Raw genomic sequence first — 18,820 nt, 5'->3', positions numbered from 1 at the left:
GTAACTTTTTTCTTGTCAAAATCTAATAAAATATCATTTAAAAAAAAAAAGTATGCAAACCAAGACATATGCAAACCAAGGTACGACTGTACTTGCTGAAAAGCACCAGTGTTTTTCAGTGAGTTTTTGACTACCCCTCGGAATTTAGTACATTAGCTTAATACAGAATGCTCAAGAAGATTATTATTCCAAAGCAGCTGTGAGATGCATTGATCAGTTTCAAGAGAAATAATTTGCGGGGCAGAGGCCTTTTTGGTGGAACCCCTTCTCTTTGGAATAAGCTTCCCAGAGAGTCCTGCCTGGTACCTTCGCCAACTTCATTCTGCCAGGAAGGTGTATTTGTTTTCAAAGGCATTCTTGATTATTATTTTTTTACCTCCAATTTTTCGGTTATGGAGTTTTATAATCGTTTTTTTTTGTCTGCGGGATGGATTTTGTGCTCTGAAAAGCTGAATTCTGTAACCTGTCAATTCTGCCCAATCTGGCTCAAAAAAATTTCTCAGCTTTAATGCAAAAGCAGCATATGGTTCTGCAAGTGGAAATTGCCATCACAAATGGTTTTTCTTATGGAAGTATATTACTGGGAGAGGAGTAACAAGGGATAAAGCTACATAGAAAGGAGATTGCTCACCTGGATTGTAGCACACAGAATGCCAGATCTTTCTGACTAGGGTCATGTTTTGTACATCAAAATAGACTTTTAAAAAAGCATGCACTGGAAGTTTTGTTAAGACTTACCTAAAAAAAAAAAAAAGGGTGGAAAAATATGCGTGCTCAGGTGTTGATTCTTTTCCAATTTTCAAACAAAACTTCAACTTATTTTGGCCCAGTCTGCATATTGAATTGCATGTTGTATGTAAAATCGAAACTTTCTGTGTACTCTTTCACACGGTGTTGGATTCAGAAGATACTGAGTTGTATATAGAAAATAATGAAAAACCGCATGGAACACTATAAAAAGGTGGGGTATGGGGAATATTCCTTGGGGAAGGGGTTTTGGGACCCTTCTTTGTACCTGACAAGAGCTCACCTTCCTGAGCATTTTGGTGAATTGTCTGCTATTTTTGCCAAAATACCGCTTAAGGTTAATCTATAGGTTGACTAGACTAGTGTGAATCAGACAAACTGAGCTCTTTTAATGGAGAGACCTGGAGCTGCAGTGAGGACTTCGGTCTTACAACACGCAGTTGGGAAGTTTATTTGGCCACTTTTAGAATTGCATGAGATATCGCTAGCATGGCTCACATGTTGTTGGAACCATCTCCACATCCAAAGGAGCAAAAACCTAGCAAAAGCAGAGTAGAACATTCCCTTTTAATTTTTATTTTCTTTTTAAACTGAGATGTGGTCGACCCAGCTCATTTCTGGCACGAGAGTGGTATGTAAGCGTGATAATAATTCTGTGGGTTTTGCCGCAGTTACATAGATTCCTAGTGGTTCAAGGCTCTTCATTCTACCAAATTATGTTTTTATATGTGTTGGAAGCCACCCAGAGTGGCTGGGGCAGGCCAGCCAAATGGGTGGGGTATAAATAATAAAACTATTATTATTACTACTATTATTGGAAAGGACCTGTAGTTAATCCAAATTAAAACAAAAGAAATCCAAAAGGCCACGTGGCAACCCCCCACCCACCCATTTCCCCCCCTCCTGGCAATCAAAGGACAACAGATTTGCTTCCAGGGTATCCTATTTGCGGAGAAAGGCAAGGGGCCACCACAGAGGATGTCCTGTTTCTGGTAACCCACACACCTCTCATTTGCTTTGCCTACAGAAAGTTCCAGGTTTAATTCCTGAAAACTGCTGGTAGGGCTGAGAGAGACTGCTGCCTAAAGCCCTGGAGAGCTGCTTCTAGTCAGTGTAGACAAAACTGAGCCAGATGGAGTAATGGTCTGACTCCTGAGTTTCTCCTTCAGTAGCAGCAGAACAAGGGAATAGTAATAGTAATAATTTATTACTTATACCCCGTCCATCTGGCTGGGTTTCCTCAGCCACTCTGGGTGGCTTCCAACAGAATATTAAAAACATGATAAAACATCAGACATTAAAAACTTCCCTAAACAGGGTTGCCTTCAGATGTCTTCTAAAAGTCAGATAGTTGTTTATTTCCCTGACATCTGATGGGAGGGTGGTCCACAGGGTGGGTGCCAACACCGAGAAGGCCCTCTGCCTGGTTCCCTGTAACCACACTTCTTGCAGTGAGGGAACCACCAGAAGGCCCTTGGAACTGGACCTCAGTGTCCGGGCAGAACGATCGGGGTGGAGACGCTCCTTCAAGGTATACTGGGCCGAGGCCTCCAAGGAAGGTCTTAATGGACAGGCAGGTTCATGTCTGCCCCACTCTTTTCCGGATCCAAAAGGACCTGCATGTTGGTGATCACACGTCAGTTGAACACACCTAAAATGGTTGCTACTTGTACTGGGGTTTTCAGCTCGAGACGCTGTCCCCACAGGCTGTGAGCTGGAGATCACATCTCCTGGTCCAACTTGAGGTACCAGCCCCTCAGAGTCCTAACAGAGACTCTGGTGACTTCTAAGCTCTCCCTTCGTGTGGATGAATTCCTCAGTAGGATGCAATGTTTATCTTCGAAAAATCCCATTCTTCAGTTTTTTCTGCAGTAGCGGTAGCATTCTGCTTAATTCAGCCCAAACTGGAAAATGTATTCATTCCCTCTATTGTTTGCACGTTTGCCCAAAGCAGGAGTAAATTAAGTTCCCAAAAAAAGCTCACTCCAAAGCCCTCCCCGTCAGATTGGACCGCCTTCAAGAAAGGGTTGCCTTCACGGGGGAAGTGTTTGGAAAGGGAAGCGGTTTTTTCAGAGAGCTGCGACCCTGGCTCTGCGACCATGAAAATCCTGCGTGGGGTGTCTCCATGATAAATCACAGCAGTGCCAGTTCAACAGTGGCTCATTAGTGCTAGCGAGTGCGGCGTCCAGGAATGAGATGAATACACACATTATTTCCAGGGATGGCAGAAAGCCGGCGCCTGGTAGCTGAACTCAGTGGTGTGCGATTTTTAAAGCCTAGCTACCCACAAAACCTTTAGTAATGTTTAGGTCCTGCTTATAATACCTGTTTTAGTTACTCAGAGCGTGCCAAGGCAACTGAAAGCAGTGTACCTGTGGCAGACAATCTGCACCCCTTGTCTCCTTTACACTGTCCTGCCTTGCTCCCTTGTAGTCTTGTTTAATTTTGAGAAAGTTGTCTTTTTGATGAGCCTTAACAAGTCGTTCCTTTCAGGCCCAGATTTTTTAAAAACAAAAACAACCATGATCCGTAAAATTGATGCTCGCTGCATTGACGATAATTATTGTAATTGTTAAGAGCGGAATTCTGTTTAATTATTATTTGCTGCTGTTTTGAGAGTTAATTTTATCATGTACTGTTCCATTCTATTAGATTATTGAATATTATTTTATTTGATATAAGTCAATCCATTTTAAGCGGGACACGGGTGGCGCTGTGAGTTAAACCACAGAGCCTAGGACTTGCCGATCAGAAGGTCGGTGGTTTGAATCCCTGCGACGGGGTGAACTCCCGTTGCTTGGTCCTTGCCCCTCCCAACCTAGCAGTTCGAAAGCACGTCAAAGTGCAAGTAGATAAATAGGTACCACTCCAGCGGGAAGGTAAACGGTGTTTCCGTGCGCTGCTCTGGTTCGTCAGAAGTGGCTTAGTCATGCTGGCCACATGACCTGGAAGCTGTACACCGGCTCCCTTGGTCAATAAAGCGAGATGAGCGCCGCAACCCCAGAGTCGGTCACAACTGGTCCTAATGGTCAGGGGTCCCTTTACCTTTACCTTTAATCCATTTAAAAGTTACATTTCATTTGTGGCTTTTTGTGTTGGGATCAGATTATTGTAAGGTGTTTTTCTTTTCTTGTATATTTTGTAAACCGCCTTGTGTAGAATAATAAACAAAGGTGGTACACAAATTAAAAGTGAAATGATAAGTTTCACATACAAATGCTATAGGCTTGTTTGCCCATTGTTTTACTTGGGGGACTGACCTAGATATGTCCATGGTACTTGCATGCACCAAATTTTGGAATTCTGGAAACTTTGAGCTTCAGAATGCTGACGTTTTGTAGCACCTACATATGAAAATGTGCAAGGAAATTTACATTTTCCACATTGATTTTTTTTAGGAAGTTCTAGGTGGGACAGTGAGGAACAGGTTTAAGTGAGGAACAGGTTTAAGGATTTAGATCTGCTGGACAGAGTGCCTGAAGTGCTCGCAACATTATACAGGAGGCAGCAACGAAAACCATCCCAATGAAAAGGAAATGCAAGAAAGCAAAGTGGCTGTCCAACGAGGCCTTACAAATAGCGGGGGAGAGAAGGCAAGCAAAATGCAAGGGAGATCGTGAAACATACAGGAAATTGAATGCAGATTTCCAAAAAATAGCAAGGAGAGATAAGAAGGCCTTCTTAAATGAGCAATACAAAGAAATAGAGGAAAACAACAGAATGGGAAGAACCAGAGATCTGTTCAAGAAAATTGGAGATATGAAAGGAACATTTCGTTCAAAGATTACCATAATAAAGGACAAAAGTGGTAAGGACCTAACAGAAGCAGAAGACATCAAGAAGAGGTGGCAAGAATACACAGAGGAATTATACCAGAAAGATATGGATGTCTCGTACACCCCAGGTAGTGGGGTTGCTGACCTTGAGCCAGACATCCTGAAGAGTGAAGTCAAATGGGCCTTAGAAAGCACTGCAAATAACAAGGCCAGTGGAAGTGATGGTATTCCAGCTGAACTATTTAAAATTTTAAAAGATGATGCTGTTAAGGTGCTACACTCAATATGCCAGCAAGTTTGGAAAACTCAGCAGTGGCCAGAGGATTGGAGAAGATCAGTCTACATCCCAATCCCAAAGAAGGGCAGTGCCAAAGAATGCTCCAACTACCGCACAATTTCACTCATTTCACATGCTAGCAAGGTTATGCTTAAAATTCTACAAGGAAGGCTCAAGCAGTATGTGGACCGAGAACTCCCAGAAGTGCAAGCTGGATTTAGAAGAGGCAGAGGAACCAGAGACCAAATTGCAAACATGCGCTGGATTATGGAGAAAGCTAGAGAGTTCCAGAAAGACATCTACTTCTGCTTCATTGACTATGCAAAAGCCTTTGACTGTGTCGACCACAGCAAACTATGGCAAGCTCTTAAAGAAATGGGAGTGCCTGATCACCTCATCTGTCTCCTGAGAAATCTCTATGTGGGACAAGAAGCTACAGTTAGAACTGGATATGGAACAACTGATTGGTTCCAAATTGGGAAAGGAGTACGACAAGGCTGTATATTGTCTCCTTGCTTATTTAACTTATATGCAGAATTCATCATGCGAAAGGCTGGGCTGGATGAATCCGAAGCCGGAATTAAGATTGCCGGAAGAAATATCAACAACCTCAGATATGCAGATGACACAACATTGATGGCAGAAAGTGAGGAGGAATTAAAGAACCTTTTATTGAGGGTGAAAGAGGAGAGTGCAAAATATGGTCTGAAGCTCAACATCAAAAAAACGAAGATCATGGCCACTGGTCCCATCACCTCCTGGCAAATAGAAGGAGAAGAAATGGAGGCAGTGAGAGATTTTACTTTCTTGGGCTCCATGATCACAGCAGATGGTGACAGCAGCCACGAAATTAAGAGACGCCTGCTTCTTGGGAGGAAAGCAATGACAAACCTAGACAGCATCTTAAAAAGTAGAGACATCACCTTGCCAACAAAGGTCCGTATAGTAAAAGCTATGGTTTTCCCAGTAGTGATGTGTGGAAGTGAGAGCTGGACTATAAAGAAGGCAGATCGCCGAAGAATTGATTCTTTTGAATTATGGTGCTGGAGGAGACTCTTGAGAGTCCCATGGACTGCAAGAAGAACAAACCGATCCATTCTTAAGGAAATCAGCCCTGAGTGCTCACTGGAAGGACAGATCGTGAAGCTGAGGCTCTAATACTTTGGCCATCTCATGAGAAGAGAAGACTCCCTGGAAAAGATCCTGATGTTGGGAAAGATGGAGGGCACAAGGAGAAGGGGACGACAGAGGACGAGATGGTTGGATAGTGTCTTCGAAGCTACAAACATGAGTCTGACCAAACTCCGGGAGGCAGTGGAAGACAGAAGTGCCTGGCGTGCTCTGGTCCATGGGGTCACGAAGAGTCGGACACGACTAAACGAATAAACAACAACAACAACAGGTGGGACAGATCATTGGACCTAACAGAACTAGCTTGATGATGTTGGGTTTTCCCACACTCATGCTCATACTCCTGAACCCCAGCTCACTTTTTTTTCTGGATTCTTTTGTTTATTCCCTCCCAAATTTAATTCATTAAAATACGTATAGATTGCTTTTCCCCAGTTGTTCAAAATAGCTTTCAACCCGTAACTTTAAAACAACAGCAACAAATGAAACGAAAGCTCTGGGACAGCTCAACCGGTAGAGCATGAGGGTTGTGGGTTCAAGGCCCACGTTGTGTAAAAGATTCCAGCATTGCCGGGGGCGGGGGTGGACTAGATGATGCTAATGGTCCCTTGCAACTCTACAATTCTATGAAAAGTTGCAGCAACAACACCTCTTGGAGCAAAAGAAGAGCCTGCTGGACCCAGAAGCCCATCTGGTCCTCAGTCCAGATCTGGCCAACCAGATTCCTATGGGAAGCCTGAAAACTGGACATCAGCAACTGATGTGTAGAGTCATACTGCTTCCAGCAATGGAGTAGAACATAACCGCAGTGACCACTAACCAAGGGCTGTCCTGTCCTCCACGAATTTCATTCTCTGTGCACAATTTTATTTTTTCCATCTTGCCTGTGCAGAATCTCCCAGTGTTTGGCTTCATCGGAACACATTGACAGGAGAGCAGGAGGAAAACTTCTCTCTTATCCACTTTAATAATCCAAGGTGTGTAGCCTGGGAGTCATTCTGGACTCACAGCTGTCCATGGAGGCACAGGTCAATTCTGTGTTCAGGGCAGCTGTTTATCAGCTCCATCTGGTAAGCAGGCTGAGACCTTCCCTGCCCGCAGATTGTCTTGCCAGAGTGGTGCATGCTCTAGTTATCTCTCTCGCTTGGACTACAGCAATACGCTCTATGTGGGGCTACCTTTGAAGGTGACCCGGAAACTACAACTAATCCAGAATGCGGCAGCTAGACTGGTGACTGGGAGCTGCTGCCGGGACCATATAACACTGGACTTGAAAAACCTACACTGGCTCCCAGTACGTTTCCGAGCACAATTCAAAGTGTTGGTGCTTACCTTTAAAGCCCTAAACGGCCTCAGTCCAGTATACCTGAAGGAGCGTCTCCACCGCCATCGTTCTGCCCAGACACTGAGTTCCAGCGCCGAGGGCCTTCTGGCGGTTCCCTCGCTGTGAGAAGCCAAGTTACAGGGAACCAGGCAGAGGGCCTTCTCGGTAGTGGCACCCATCCTGCGGAATACCCTCCCATCAGATGTCAAAGAGAAAAATAACTACCAAACTTTTAGAAGACATCTGAAGGCAGCCCTGTTTAGAGAAGCTTTTAATGTTTAATAGGTTATTGTATATTAGTGTTTTGTTGGAAGCCGCCCAGAGTGGCTGGGGAAACCCAGCCAGAGGGCCGGGTATAATAAATGGTGATGGTTGTTGTTGTTGTTGTTGTTGTTGTTGTTGTTGTTGTTATCATCATCATCAAACCGAAGGACTTCTATCGAAAGCCACCCATGGCAGGGCAGATAAGGGGGAGAGGGAACACTCTTGAACCCCTATGAAAAGAAAACCACTGAGTGGCTGCCCTGGCATCTTCTGGAGGGTCTATAGCTTTGAAACAACCAATGGGCCAGACAGGGCTGGCAGCCTGTGCAATGCCGTAACATTCAAATTTAGCCTTCACACACAAAATCCAGATCGTATGACCAATGAACCAGATTTTTGTGCAGGGAAATGGTTGTTTGCATATTGCCCGGATCTGATTGTTCTTATAGCCTCACATGAACATCCAAAGCAGGGCAGCTGAGCCTCGGCACTCGTATTAACTAGCTGATCTGACCAAAAGCAAAACTGATAACACCTAGCAAAATGGAATGTCTAGTTGCCATTTGGGGGCCAAGATGGCTCGAAAGTCGTATTTTCCAGAACGACTTTGTGGTTCCTGAAATTTGTTTAGATGATGAAGAAGATGATGATTAGAATTTGTGTACTGCCCTTCATCTGTCGATCTCGTGCAGATAAAATACAACGGATAGAATTCTACAGATTGTGTTGTTAGTGTGTGAAAACAGGCAAGATCCAAGGATCCCCCGAGATGGTGGAGACGTCAGGCTCCATCTTGGCACCCAGACGTCTTCAACTTGGTCCCAAGTGGCCGATAGCCGGGTGGAAAATGCGGCTGGCAATTTCAAACGCTGGTCCAAGATGGAAAGCAGGTTTTGGCCTAGCAAATTGTAATTTTTTCTCCCCCTTCCCCTCAACAGAGTAAACTTTTTGCATGGGGGAACACTTTTCCTATTTGGATAGCTCCACCACCCTTTAATTTGCATAGCCCCATTCTGCCTCCTGGGTCTTTATCTTGTTATCATTACTGCTGCAATACCTGTGAAATCACTCTCTCTCTGTTCTCCGGTATCTGTGCAAAATTTTGGATCCCAACGGCTATAAAGCAACTGTTTATAACATCCCAAAAGGGGAGCTTTCTGAGGTTCTAATTACCTACGAGTGGAAAACCGTAACAGCTTAAGATGAATCACTTCCTCACAATGGATTTACCTTTTCAGGGCAAGCAAATAAATAACACTGTTAGCATCCAGTAATCCTAATTTTCCTATTTGCAAAACGATAATTATGCTGCCCTTGAAACGGCACGCAGAAGAAACGCACGCCTGGCGCTGGTGTGCTTGTGCAATTAAAATGCTTTGTCGTGAAGTTAATCCTCCCTTCTGTAGGCATATATTCTCCCTTGTCCTATGCAATTTAGGAATAAATGGAAATGCGGCCCGGGGGGGGGGGGGTTGAGAGAAAGGGAAATAAACAAATGAATTTCAGTGCCTCACCAGAGCTTTGGGGGTTGATAGACTTGACCAAGGAAAGGAAACAATTGATTCACTGGGTAACAGCAAAGCAGAATAACTAGCATGACTAGGTAAGAAGAAGAAGAGGAGTTTGGATTTGATATCCCGCTTTATCACTACCCGAAGGAGTCTCAAAGCGGCTAACAATCTCCTTTTCCCTTCCTCCCCCACAACAAACACTCTGTGAGTTGAGTGGGGCTGAGAGACTTCAGAGAAGTGTGACTGGCCCAAGGTCGCCCAGCAGCTGCATGTGGAGGAGCAGGGAATCGAACCCGGTTCACCAGATTACGAGTCCACCACTCTTAACCACTACACCACACTGGCTCTCTGCTGTGGTCTTTGGTAGATAAACCTTGAGAACGAATCGTACCATTCAGGAAAAGTTGATTTGTGCTCTTTTTCCCCCAGTGTGTGACACTCCAGGCCAGACCTGCTGGCCGCAGCCTAACAACCTAAGACAGTGATGGCCAAACTTGGCCCTCCAGCTGTTTTCAAACTACAGTTCCCATCATCCCTGACTACTGGTCCTGTTAGGTAGGGATGATGGGAGTTGTAGTCCCAAAACAGCTGGAGGGTAGTGTTTGGCCATCACTGGCCTAAGGCTTCTTGTGTGTATGAACACATCCTTATAACCTCCCCCTTGTCTTTAGGGTTCTCTCATTCAGCATTTACCTTTGGTATCGAGAGCCATATCAGCCAGTCTAACATCAACGGTGCCCTGGTACCCCCTGCTGCTTTGATTTCCATCATCCAGAAAGGCTTGCAGTATGTAGAGGCGGAAGTCAGTATTAATGAGGTAAGGCAAGTCTCTTGTCGGCTATAGACGGTGACAAGTGCTTTCATATATCTGCAGAGGGTTTCATTACCCTGGGGAAGTGGGTTGCTCTCTCCTCTTCGACTGTCCTGCTTAGATGGTTTGCTGTCACGCTGGATCCTCTGTAGGTCCTGCTCACCAACCTTTTCTTGTTGGAATAATACAAAGTTCTATGGAGGCCTCAATCAGGGCAGTCATTCATTGCCATGTTGGGTGTGGGTGTGTGTTCGTGTGTTCTTTTATCAGACTGCTGGTCCTCCAGAGATCAGATATTAAAGTTCCTTCAATGTGAACAGGTCGCGTGTGACCAGATTCTGGGCAAGCCTAAGGAATCCAGAGAGAGTGCAGACAGAAGCACCCTCACCTGCAAAAGCATGGCATGCAGTTGCCAAAAGCTCGGAACTACCTGTCGCAGTGCACACATAGCCAAAGTGTTGATGTCTCTTCATTTAGGAGGTCATGCACAAGCGCCACCAGCTGTGGTCATTCAAACAACACCAATAAGGCAGTGGATCAAATTGGGGAGGGAACCCAGTTGGTTGTGTTGTTTTTTTAAGGACACTGTGGTTTCAGTTCGCTCTCATTTGGCCTAATGATTTTGCCCACTCTTTTGCAAAGATGTTTCTGTTTTGGAGATACACACACTGCATTATTCCATAGACAGGTGTGGAGAACCTCAGGCCTGGGGCTGAAGGCAGCTCTAGAGACACTCCCCAGGCCACAGCCCCCATCAGCCCTGTCCCACACCCTCCTTGAGGGCTTTTGCGTGACTGGAATTTGCCCTTAATGTCTCTTAATGTCCTTGGCTTTCCTAGTCTAATGGAAATCGACGCACCTCACCATTTTCCTCACTAACCCTTCCATACAAAAATAAAACTTTTTTTAAAGAAGTCCCCACTCAGATTATCTCCTCTCCGCTCCCTCCTTCAAAATGCGAAAGTTTCTACTTTTGAGACCTTGAAGTTGTGCGCGTCAGCCATTTCCCCCTCCTTACCAAGCAGGTGCTTTACCAGAGCCCCTTATTTCTGCCTAGTAACTCAGGTGGTCCCTTGGCCTTGTGCAAGAAGAGCCTTTTCAACACTTCAGTTGAGGCCCAGCAGCCATTTCCGCCTTCCTTTGATATCCCTCTCCTTTCCTTTTGAATTGGAGAACAGAGATTGCATTCACCACTCTCACGGTGAAAAGAAATCTCTGGGAAGGACACGAGTCCAAGGGAAGAACGGAGAATAAAGAGGGAAGCAGACCGCCACAAGGAGTTGCCCCGTCCTCCCAGCTTCTAAAAACAAGCCAAAGGACATGTCTATGGAGGCAGTTTTTGAGGAAATACTTTCAAGTTCAGTTTGGTGTGTCCCCTGCCTTCCAGCAGTACTTAACAAAAGCAAATGTATGCGTTATTATATTGCCCTTAAACATATGTTTTGGTATTTTTTGTGTGAAAATACATTAGTCTCCTCTGCTGAGAAGCCAGGCAAATTGAGCTGGGCCAGGTCCGGCTCTCCCAGTCCTTCCACCCAGTTCTCAGATCAAGTTAGCACCCCTCATCCACGATCAAATAGTGGGTGCAAATGCGCCAACCCAGTGCTCACTAACAGCAGTACTAGGCTGGAAATCTGACTGACATGAAAACCCGATTCCCAATGATAGGGAATCTGCCTGAAAAAGCTCTCCAGTCTTGTGGTCGGAATAGTTTCGTTTCCCCCAAGACCTGGAATTCCAGGGGCATCCACTGGGCATGGGCTCATATTATTGTTTGTATACAGTGGTACCTCGGGTTAAGTACTTAATTCGTTCTGGAGGTCCGTACTTAACCTGAAACTGTTCTTAACCTGAAGCACCACTTTAGCTAATGGGGCCTCCTGCTGCTGCCGCGCCGCCAGAGCACGATTTCTGTTCTCATCCATGAGCAAAGTTCTTAACCTGAAGCACTATTTCTGGGTTAGCGGAGTGTGTAACCTGAAGCGTGTGTAACCTGAAGCGTATGTAACCTGAGGTACCACTGTATAGGGGGCTCGTCAACCTGGAAAGGTAGCTCATCTAGGAGAAGATATCTGCCTTGAGAAGAAAAGGCTAAAGAGTAAACCCTGCACAGATCCAGTTCCTAAGACAGTTGACTGGTGCTATATACGTCTCCGTCCAGCAACTTCTGCAGCCCAGCTGGTGCCAGACGTATCGCTCCGCTTTCCTTTGGGCCACGAGGCCACGATTGGGGTCATCTGGGCAGCCCAGGACCTCCATACACGCTGCCCCTGCTTGCGCTCCAGGTTTCCGCTAACAGAACAGTTTGGCTTCATCCCCAGAGATGACAGACGGGTGCCAACAACCAAAGGGTGCCAACTTGAATAAAATATTGGGGGTGGGGGCATAGTCACCCCACATAGTCAATTACAAGATTCGACCCATGCACACCATCTGAATGGCAGTGCGCATCAACTTTAGGGGGCAGCCTGGGTGAAATGAAAGTAGAGGGGGGGGGAATTTGCCTCCAACTCTGCTATTGGGCAACCCCAAGGTCAAGGGCGGGGTCTCCCGTAAGACGTTGTTGGAGGCAGAGCAGTGGACTGACTCTTTGCAAGGCATCTTCATTTGTTTACAGATAGTTACTATTCAGTAACTTCACAGGACAATTGGTCCCGCATACCCATTCTGTCCTCGCCCTGTGACACCTTTTTTTAAAAAACCACTGATCCTGAGTTTGCTCTTGCTTTAAAAACACATTGCAAAGTACTCTGTGCAGTGGTCAAAATTCATCATCGTCAGGACAGGTTTGTTTACGCTCCTGCCCTGAGATTATTGTTGCAAAACTTGACCTGTCATTTAAACTCTCTCTCTCTCTGATCCTCAACCTCCAAATCAGGATGGTACTTTGTTCGATGGTAGGCCGATAGAGTCCCTCTCGCTGATAGACGCCGTGATGCCCGATGTGGTGCAGACGAGACAGCAGGCCTACAGGGACAAACTCGCCCAGCAACAGGCAGCAGCCGCTGCGGCGGCGGCTCCGACAAACCAGCAGGGGTCTGCGAAGAATGGCGAAAACACTGCGAACGGCGAGGAAAATGGAGCCCACACTCTAGCAAGTAAGTAAGCCGGCATGCAAGAAGGATTAGGTGGCTGTGCTCTTGCCGTTAAGTTCTGAATTTCACGCAGTGCCGTCTGCATGAAGCATCTCCATATCCCCGGTATTTGAGCGAACAAATTTGGCTGGGTGATCGGGACGCGGCTGCACCAAATGTTTGTAAACATTTGAAAAAGGGGGGGCTTGGGGGGGTTGGACAGTGTTGCTCAAAGCGCCATGTTTCCAGCGCATGCACACTTTTATCTGCAACATTTCCCAGCTGTTGCAATTTGTTGGGAAATGCCCAGGGATGCCTGCTAACCCCCTCAACTCCAATCGTCCTCCGGTATGCGCAGTGCTGGAAAAGGCATCTCCCCTCTCATCCAGTGCGCTCAGTGACATAAACCACCTTGATTTATGCACACTAATCATCTAGCATAACACAGCAAGAAGCGTGAAACATCGTAGTCTAATCTACTATTTATTTACACACTATGTACAGACTACAGCATAATGGCAACCATTCTCTTCTGCTCCGAGAGAACAAACAGAACAAAGTACAGTGGTACCTCTGGTTACGTACTTAATTCGTTCCAGAGGTCCGTTCTTAACCTGAAACTGTTCTTAACCTGAAGCACCACTTGAGCTAATGGGGCCTCTTGCTGCCGCCGCACCACCGCCACACGATTTCTGTTCTCATCCTGAAGCAAAGTTCTTAACCCGAGGTACTATTTCTGGGTTAGCGGAGTCTGTAACCTGAAGCGTATGTAACCCGAGGTACCACTGTAAAAGCAAAAGTCATTACAAAGTACTTACAGCGGAAGAGAGATAAGGCTGTCTTCCGTTCCCACAGTCTTCTCAGACAGGCATGTGAATTATACCAATCACAAAATGCAGCATCGGAAGAGTGAAATTACTGTTGCAATTCCTACGATTGTGGAACATTTTTCAGCCGGCAGAATCTCATCTGGGCAAGTGTGCCTCCATTGAAGGTCCCAGACACAAACGAAACACAGTCAAAATCCTAAATTCAGGCTTAGCAGAGTCCCACCTTGTGTGGCCTGCTTCTTATTTACTACTGTGCCCACAGTCTACTGGTTTATTTTAAACCTGCAAAGCAAGACCACATGCTTGGCTCTCAACAGTTGAAGCAAAACTGTTGACTGATCCTGAGTTCACTCTTGCTTTAAAAAACAAACAAGAGCGCCTTGCAGGATCAGACCAGTGTTGTTTGCAAGGTTCCCAGCAGCAAGCTGGCCTCTGCTGGCAGTGGAAGGTTAACTGTGAGCCCAAGCTCTCCCCTATAGTATGCTTCCAACACATGGCTATTTTTTGCATTGGTAAACCTGCAGAAACACACGTTCTCTTTAAAACTAATGTCTCCATTCCTTTCCATGTTTGGATTTAGAAGCCAGGGTGATTGTTGGTGCCCCCCCCCTTCTTTTTTTGCTTGTTAGCTGTGAGTTGCCGCTTATGCTAGAAATCCAGACTACTGGTCTAAAGATAATGTGATTTACCAGCCACCCCTACTGGCTGGAAACGCAAATTATACCTGCTCTCTGTCTGCCTTTACAGAAAGAAGGATTTATGTAGCTTCTGTATCCAGTGTGAGGGATACTGAGATGACTTGGGAAAAACGCTGCCCCTCTACCCTCTATCTTGCATGTGTGCTTTTTGCAGACAGGTCACTCTTAAATTAGTCACCAGACTTGCAAATGTTGTGCATAGGTCTCCAAAATAGGAAGTGGATTGCATTTGCTAACCATAATAATAATAATAATAATAATAATAATAATAATAATTTATTATTTGTACCCCGCCCATCTGGCTGGGTTTCCCCAGCCACTCTGGGCGGCTTCCAACAAGGATGAAAAATACACTAAAATAACTTTCTGTCCTTGGCTCCCTTGGCTTAATCTGATTTCACCTTTTGGAGTTTCAGTATCCTTTTGAAATACTAGAAAAACGTCGCCACCAGCTTAGACTCAAAACTGTTGACTTTTGCTTGTTTAAACCGACAGGCCAATGTGAATTCCATGCCAAAGTAAATAAAGAAACTTACTGTACCTTGTCATGATTAGCCACTGGTTTGCCACACACCTCCGTGGAGTTAGTTGAATATGGCAAAATGATCTGTATGGGGGTAGGAGAGTTTTCCATTACAGTGTATGTTTAAATCAGAGTTAAGGTGGTCTTGTCTTGCCCACAGCCCTGCATCACCCTAGAAACCACCTCTTTAGCGTAATAAAAGTACACGGAACAATGAAGATAAAAAATGCATGCGGTGACAAATACATAATTTGTATGCACACAAGAAATATTTTGGCTTTGCTCTTAAGGCACTTATTATTCACTGTTACTAAAACCTCCAAAGATCTTGAGATAGCATACGTGCTTTATTGGGGCATATACAGAGTGCCCATTCAACACGCCAGCAGAGTGTTCCAATGAAACAGAAAAACACCAGACAGTCCCTTTATGGGCAATATAAAGCAGATCCACAGCTTAGCAGTTACATACAGTTGTAGTACACAGTCTTTCCAGCAGCATAAGGTTTTGCAGTGTTGCAACACAGACTAGGCTCTGGCCCAGGGCAGGAGCCAAGAGCAAACTTGCTTCAAACACAAGGGTATTTATACTTTAGATTGTGCTGAGTCACTCTCACATGCCTGCTGACTCACATGGTTAACCAGTTGCAGGTGCAGGACAAGCATGCCCAAAATTAACCAGCACACCTAAATACCCCTTTCTTGTCCTTTTTTTCTCTGCATCCTTATACATCAACATGGTTCCCCTAACTTGTATAATCAAAACAGTCCTCTGAGGTCAATTAAACAGGGAGGTTGTGACTGGTTACTCTGACCTTCATGGCCAGATAGGAGATAGAAATCCCCATCACTGCTAAGTCCAGCATTCTGTCCACTACACCACTCTGGATCTCCACTCCCAGGACCCCGTTTGGTGGATTGAATGCAGTTCAGTTGCACCAACCTATAGAAAGGGCACATTGCTTCTGATGCTTAGATGTAGGAGGGTGTGCCAGAAGGCCCAGTGATCAAGGGAAGCAGAGAAAAGCCCAACAGAGCATGTGCTCAGAGTCAATGGTTAGAGTGTGAAAACCTGCTGAAAACTGTAGTGGTTGGTGGGATGGAGCAGCAATATTTTCCTTTTCCCTGGTGTCGCTGTGCTTACCAGGAAGGGAGGGGCATCAGGGAGGTTGGTGCAGTGCAAGTGCACCAGCATGAGTGATGGATTGGTTCTGCTGGTGCGTTTGCACTGTGCTGAAATTTCATTTCACTTTTAAATATTATACCGCCCTTTCTATATTACTATACACAAGACGGGTTTGTAAGCTGAAGAAACAACAAAGCAGACTGCAGAGATCTCACGCGCTTAATAATCTGATCCAATAAAAAAGTCGTAATGAAAACCTAACCTTAAAATAAGCAACTTATATAAAATAAAGCAATGTTCAATAATCCATTCAAATAGCGTTCAGTTTATCAGCAAACACTAGTTACACAGCTCATACTTAACCATTACATCAAGGAATTACTAAACTGCAATCAATTAAAACTATTGGCCAATGGCAATGCATAAAATACCACGAAACATTCAAAACCACGAGAAAGGATCAAACTGAGAAGCAAGTCTGCCTGCTCTCTAAATAGCGGTGCTTGTCTGAGGTCAGAGAAGCACTGCCACCAACTGCTGCTGCTTGAAACAGTGCCCTCTGGTCCACTGCTTGAAACAGTGCCCTCTGGTCCATCAGCACTATATGTAAGATGGCGGTGGGGTCGGGGCAAAGATGTACCAAGCAACCAAGGTGTGCTGTCCGTGGTCCTGCAGGCCAAAAGGCAGGATTCAAGGAAGGAGCAGGTCCATAGTAACACCTACCCCTTGTTGTTGTCCTCTGTTCTGCAGATAATCACACGGATATGATGGAAGTAGATGGCGACGTCGAAATCCCTTCTAACAAAGCAGTGGTGCTGCGTGGCCACGAATCAGAAGTATTCATCTGTGCGTGGAACCCTGTTTGCGACCTCCTGGCCTCTGGGTATGTTTCCCGTAAAGAAATTTTCTCTCCTTGTGTTTGAATTTCAATTGCAACAAATCTTCCTTGGTCATCTTTAAATAAAAATTTCGGTGATAGGCTCTCCTTTGCATAAAGTACGACTTCTCTATTTTTTGTATTGGTTTTTTTTAATTGATTGTACTTTTCTTTTCTTTTTTCCCTCTTCTGTAACCTTTAAAACTTTAATAAATATTATTTATAAAAAAAAAGAAATTTACAGAGGCAGTTCTTTACTCCGGTTGCATGGCCTTTTCTTTAAGTACGAGAAGGCGGGGAGGCCGCCGACCGCACATCTGGCATCTGTTTGTTTTGTACAAAGAAGTTGAGTCTTTTTAGTTTTTAACTTCTTATCCGTGCAGAAAGTTTTTTTTTAGAAAAACAAAATCAGCAAGCATGCTTTTCCGAGGCACTTGGTAGCCAACTTCCACAGCTTCCTGTGCTTCAAAATCTCATGGTGTTTTGTTTTTCATATCAAGAAGCAAGCTGGATTAATGCTAACTCCCATAACCACCTCACTGTTATAAAATATAAGCTCAGCCTAACACCCACCAAAGAGGCATCACCTTGCCAACAAAGGTCCGTATAGTTAAAGCCATGGTTTTCCCAGTAGTGATATATGGAAGTGAGAGCTGGACCATCAAGAAGGCTGATCGCCGAAGAATTTATGCTTTTGAATTATGGTGCTGGAGGAGACTCTTGAGAGTCCCATGGACTGCAAGAAGATCAAACGCATCCATTCTGAAGGAAATCAGCCCTGAGTGCTCACTGGAAGGACAGATCCTGAAGCTGAGGCTCCAGTACTTTGGCCACCTCATGAGAAGAGAAGACTCCCTGGAAAAGACCCTGATGTTGGGAAAGATGGAGGGCACAAGGAGAAGGGGACGACAGAGGACGAGATGGTCGGACAGTGTTCTCGAAGCCACAAACATGAGTCTGACCAAACTGCGGGAGGCAGTGGAAGACAGGAGTGCCTGGCGTGCTCTGGTGCATGGGGTCACGAAGAGTCGGACACGACTAAACGACTAAACAACAACAACAACACCCACCAAAATTCTGAAGAAATTGTGTTGGGTGGGGGGGACTCCCTGAGAATGAAGGAGAAAAATGGAAGGCTCGCTTGCAGGGGAATAAATCTTTTGAAAAATTGGAGGCCAGCTTGTGGCACACTGCTAGTTTATTTGCTAGTTGTCATATATTTTGCACACTGCGACAGGTGGTTTGGTATCCTCCAACTGTGGATACTTTAATTAGCGGTCCAGCTCTTCTCAGAAGACCCTGGGAATAGGACTGCTTGAATCGCACAATGGTGTCGACAAAGTGGCATATTTTAAAAGTGGGGATTTTTGTGTTCGTTTTAGCATAATTAACCGTAGCTTCTTGGCTCTTTGCAGTGGCGAAAGTGATAAGCACATTATTTTGGGCAACGTAAAAGCGTTCCCATTCAAAACAGCAGAATGAGGTCTGTGTAACGTTACTGCACACAGAGGAGAAATGCGAAAGACTGATTGGAACGTTTGTAGCAAAAGAGCCTGTAATTTTGGGAATGGTTGTGACCAGGCAGTGTTATCCACATCTTTTGCTCTTACAAGGTGGTGGGAAATTATTGGCTCAAAGAAGCCCATGATCCCTGTTTATTTTGCAGATCGGGAGATTCAACAGCAAGAATATGGAACCTTAGTGAAAACAGTACCAGTGGATCCACACAGCTGGTCCTTCGGCACTGTATACGAGAAGGGGGCCAAGATGTACCGAGCAACAAAGACGTGACTTCCCTAGATTGGAATGTAAGCAGAAACTCCCCGGTGCTCCAAACGTACTTTGCAAAACC

The 18,820-nt window shown here is 45.2% G+C and overlaps 1 protein-coding gene and 1 long non-coding RNA gene across 5 annotated transcripts in view; one reads left to right on the top strand and one right to left on the bottom strand.

The window, feature by feature from the left end:
- LOC307217256 overlaps positions 1-16,270 on the bottom strand; it is a 32,549-nt gene extending 16,279 nt beyond the window's left edge. Inside the window, exons 1-2 of the long non-coding RNA XR_013839494.1 lie at positions 15,438-16,270; positions 14,985-15,050 (exon numbers count right to left, since the gene is read on the bottom strand). This is a non-coding gene — a long non-coding RNA (uncharacterized lncRNA). The remainder of the gene's footprint in view (positions 1-14,984; positions 15,051-15,437) is intronic.
- TBL1XR1 (TBL1X/Y related 1) overlaps positions 1-18,820 on the top strand; it is a 182,275-nt gene that overhangs the window by 141,851 nt on the left and 21,604 nt on the right. For 3 of the 4 annotated variants that reach the window (XM_079978028.1, XM_079978029.1, XM_079978030.1), the window contains exons 4-7: positions 9,702-9,847; positions 12,720-12,939; positions 16,842-16,974; positions 18,635-18,776. In XM_079978028.1, the coding sequence (XP_079834154.1) occupies positions 9,702-9,847; positions 12,720-12,939; positions 16,842-16,974; positions 18,635-18,776 (641 nt within the window). The remainder of the gene's footprint in view (positions 1-9,701; positions 9,848-12,719; positions 12,940-16,841; positions 16,975-18,634; positions 18,777-18,820) is intronic. The other variant, XM_079978031.1, reaches the window with a different exon arrangement.

This window comes from Podarcis cretensis (assembly GCF_951804945.1).
Source record: "Podarcis cretensis genome assembly, chromosome: 5".
NCBI classification, from domain to species: Eukaryota; Metazoa; Chordata; class Lepidosauria; order Squamata; family Lacertidae; genus Podarcis; species Podarcis cretensis.
The sequence above is the reverse complement of the archived record's forward strand: the minus strand, read 5'-3'. Positions and strand labels throughout refer to the sequence as shown.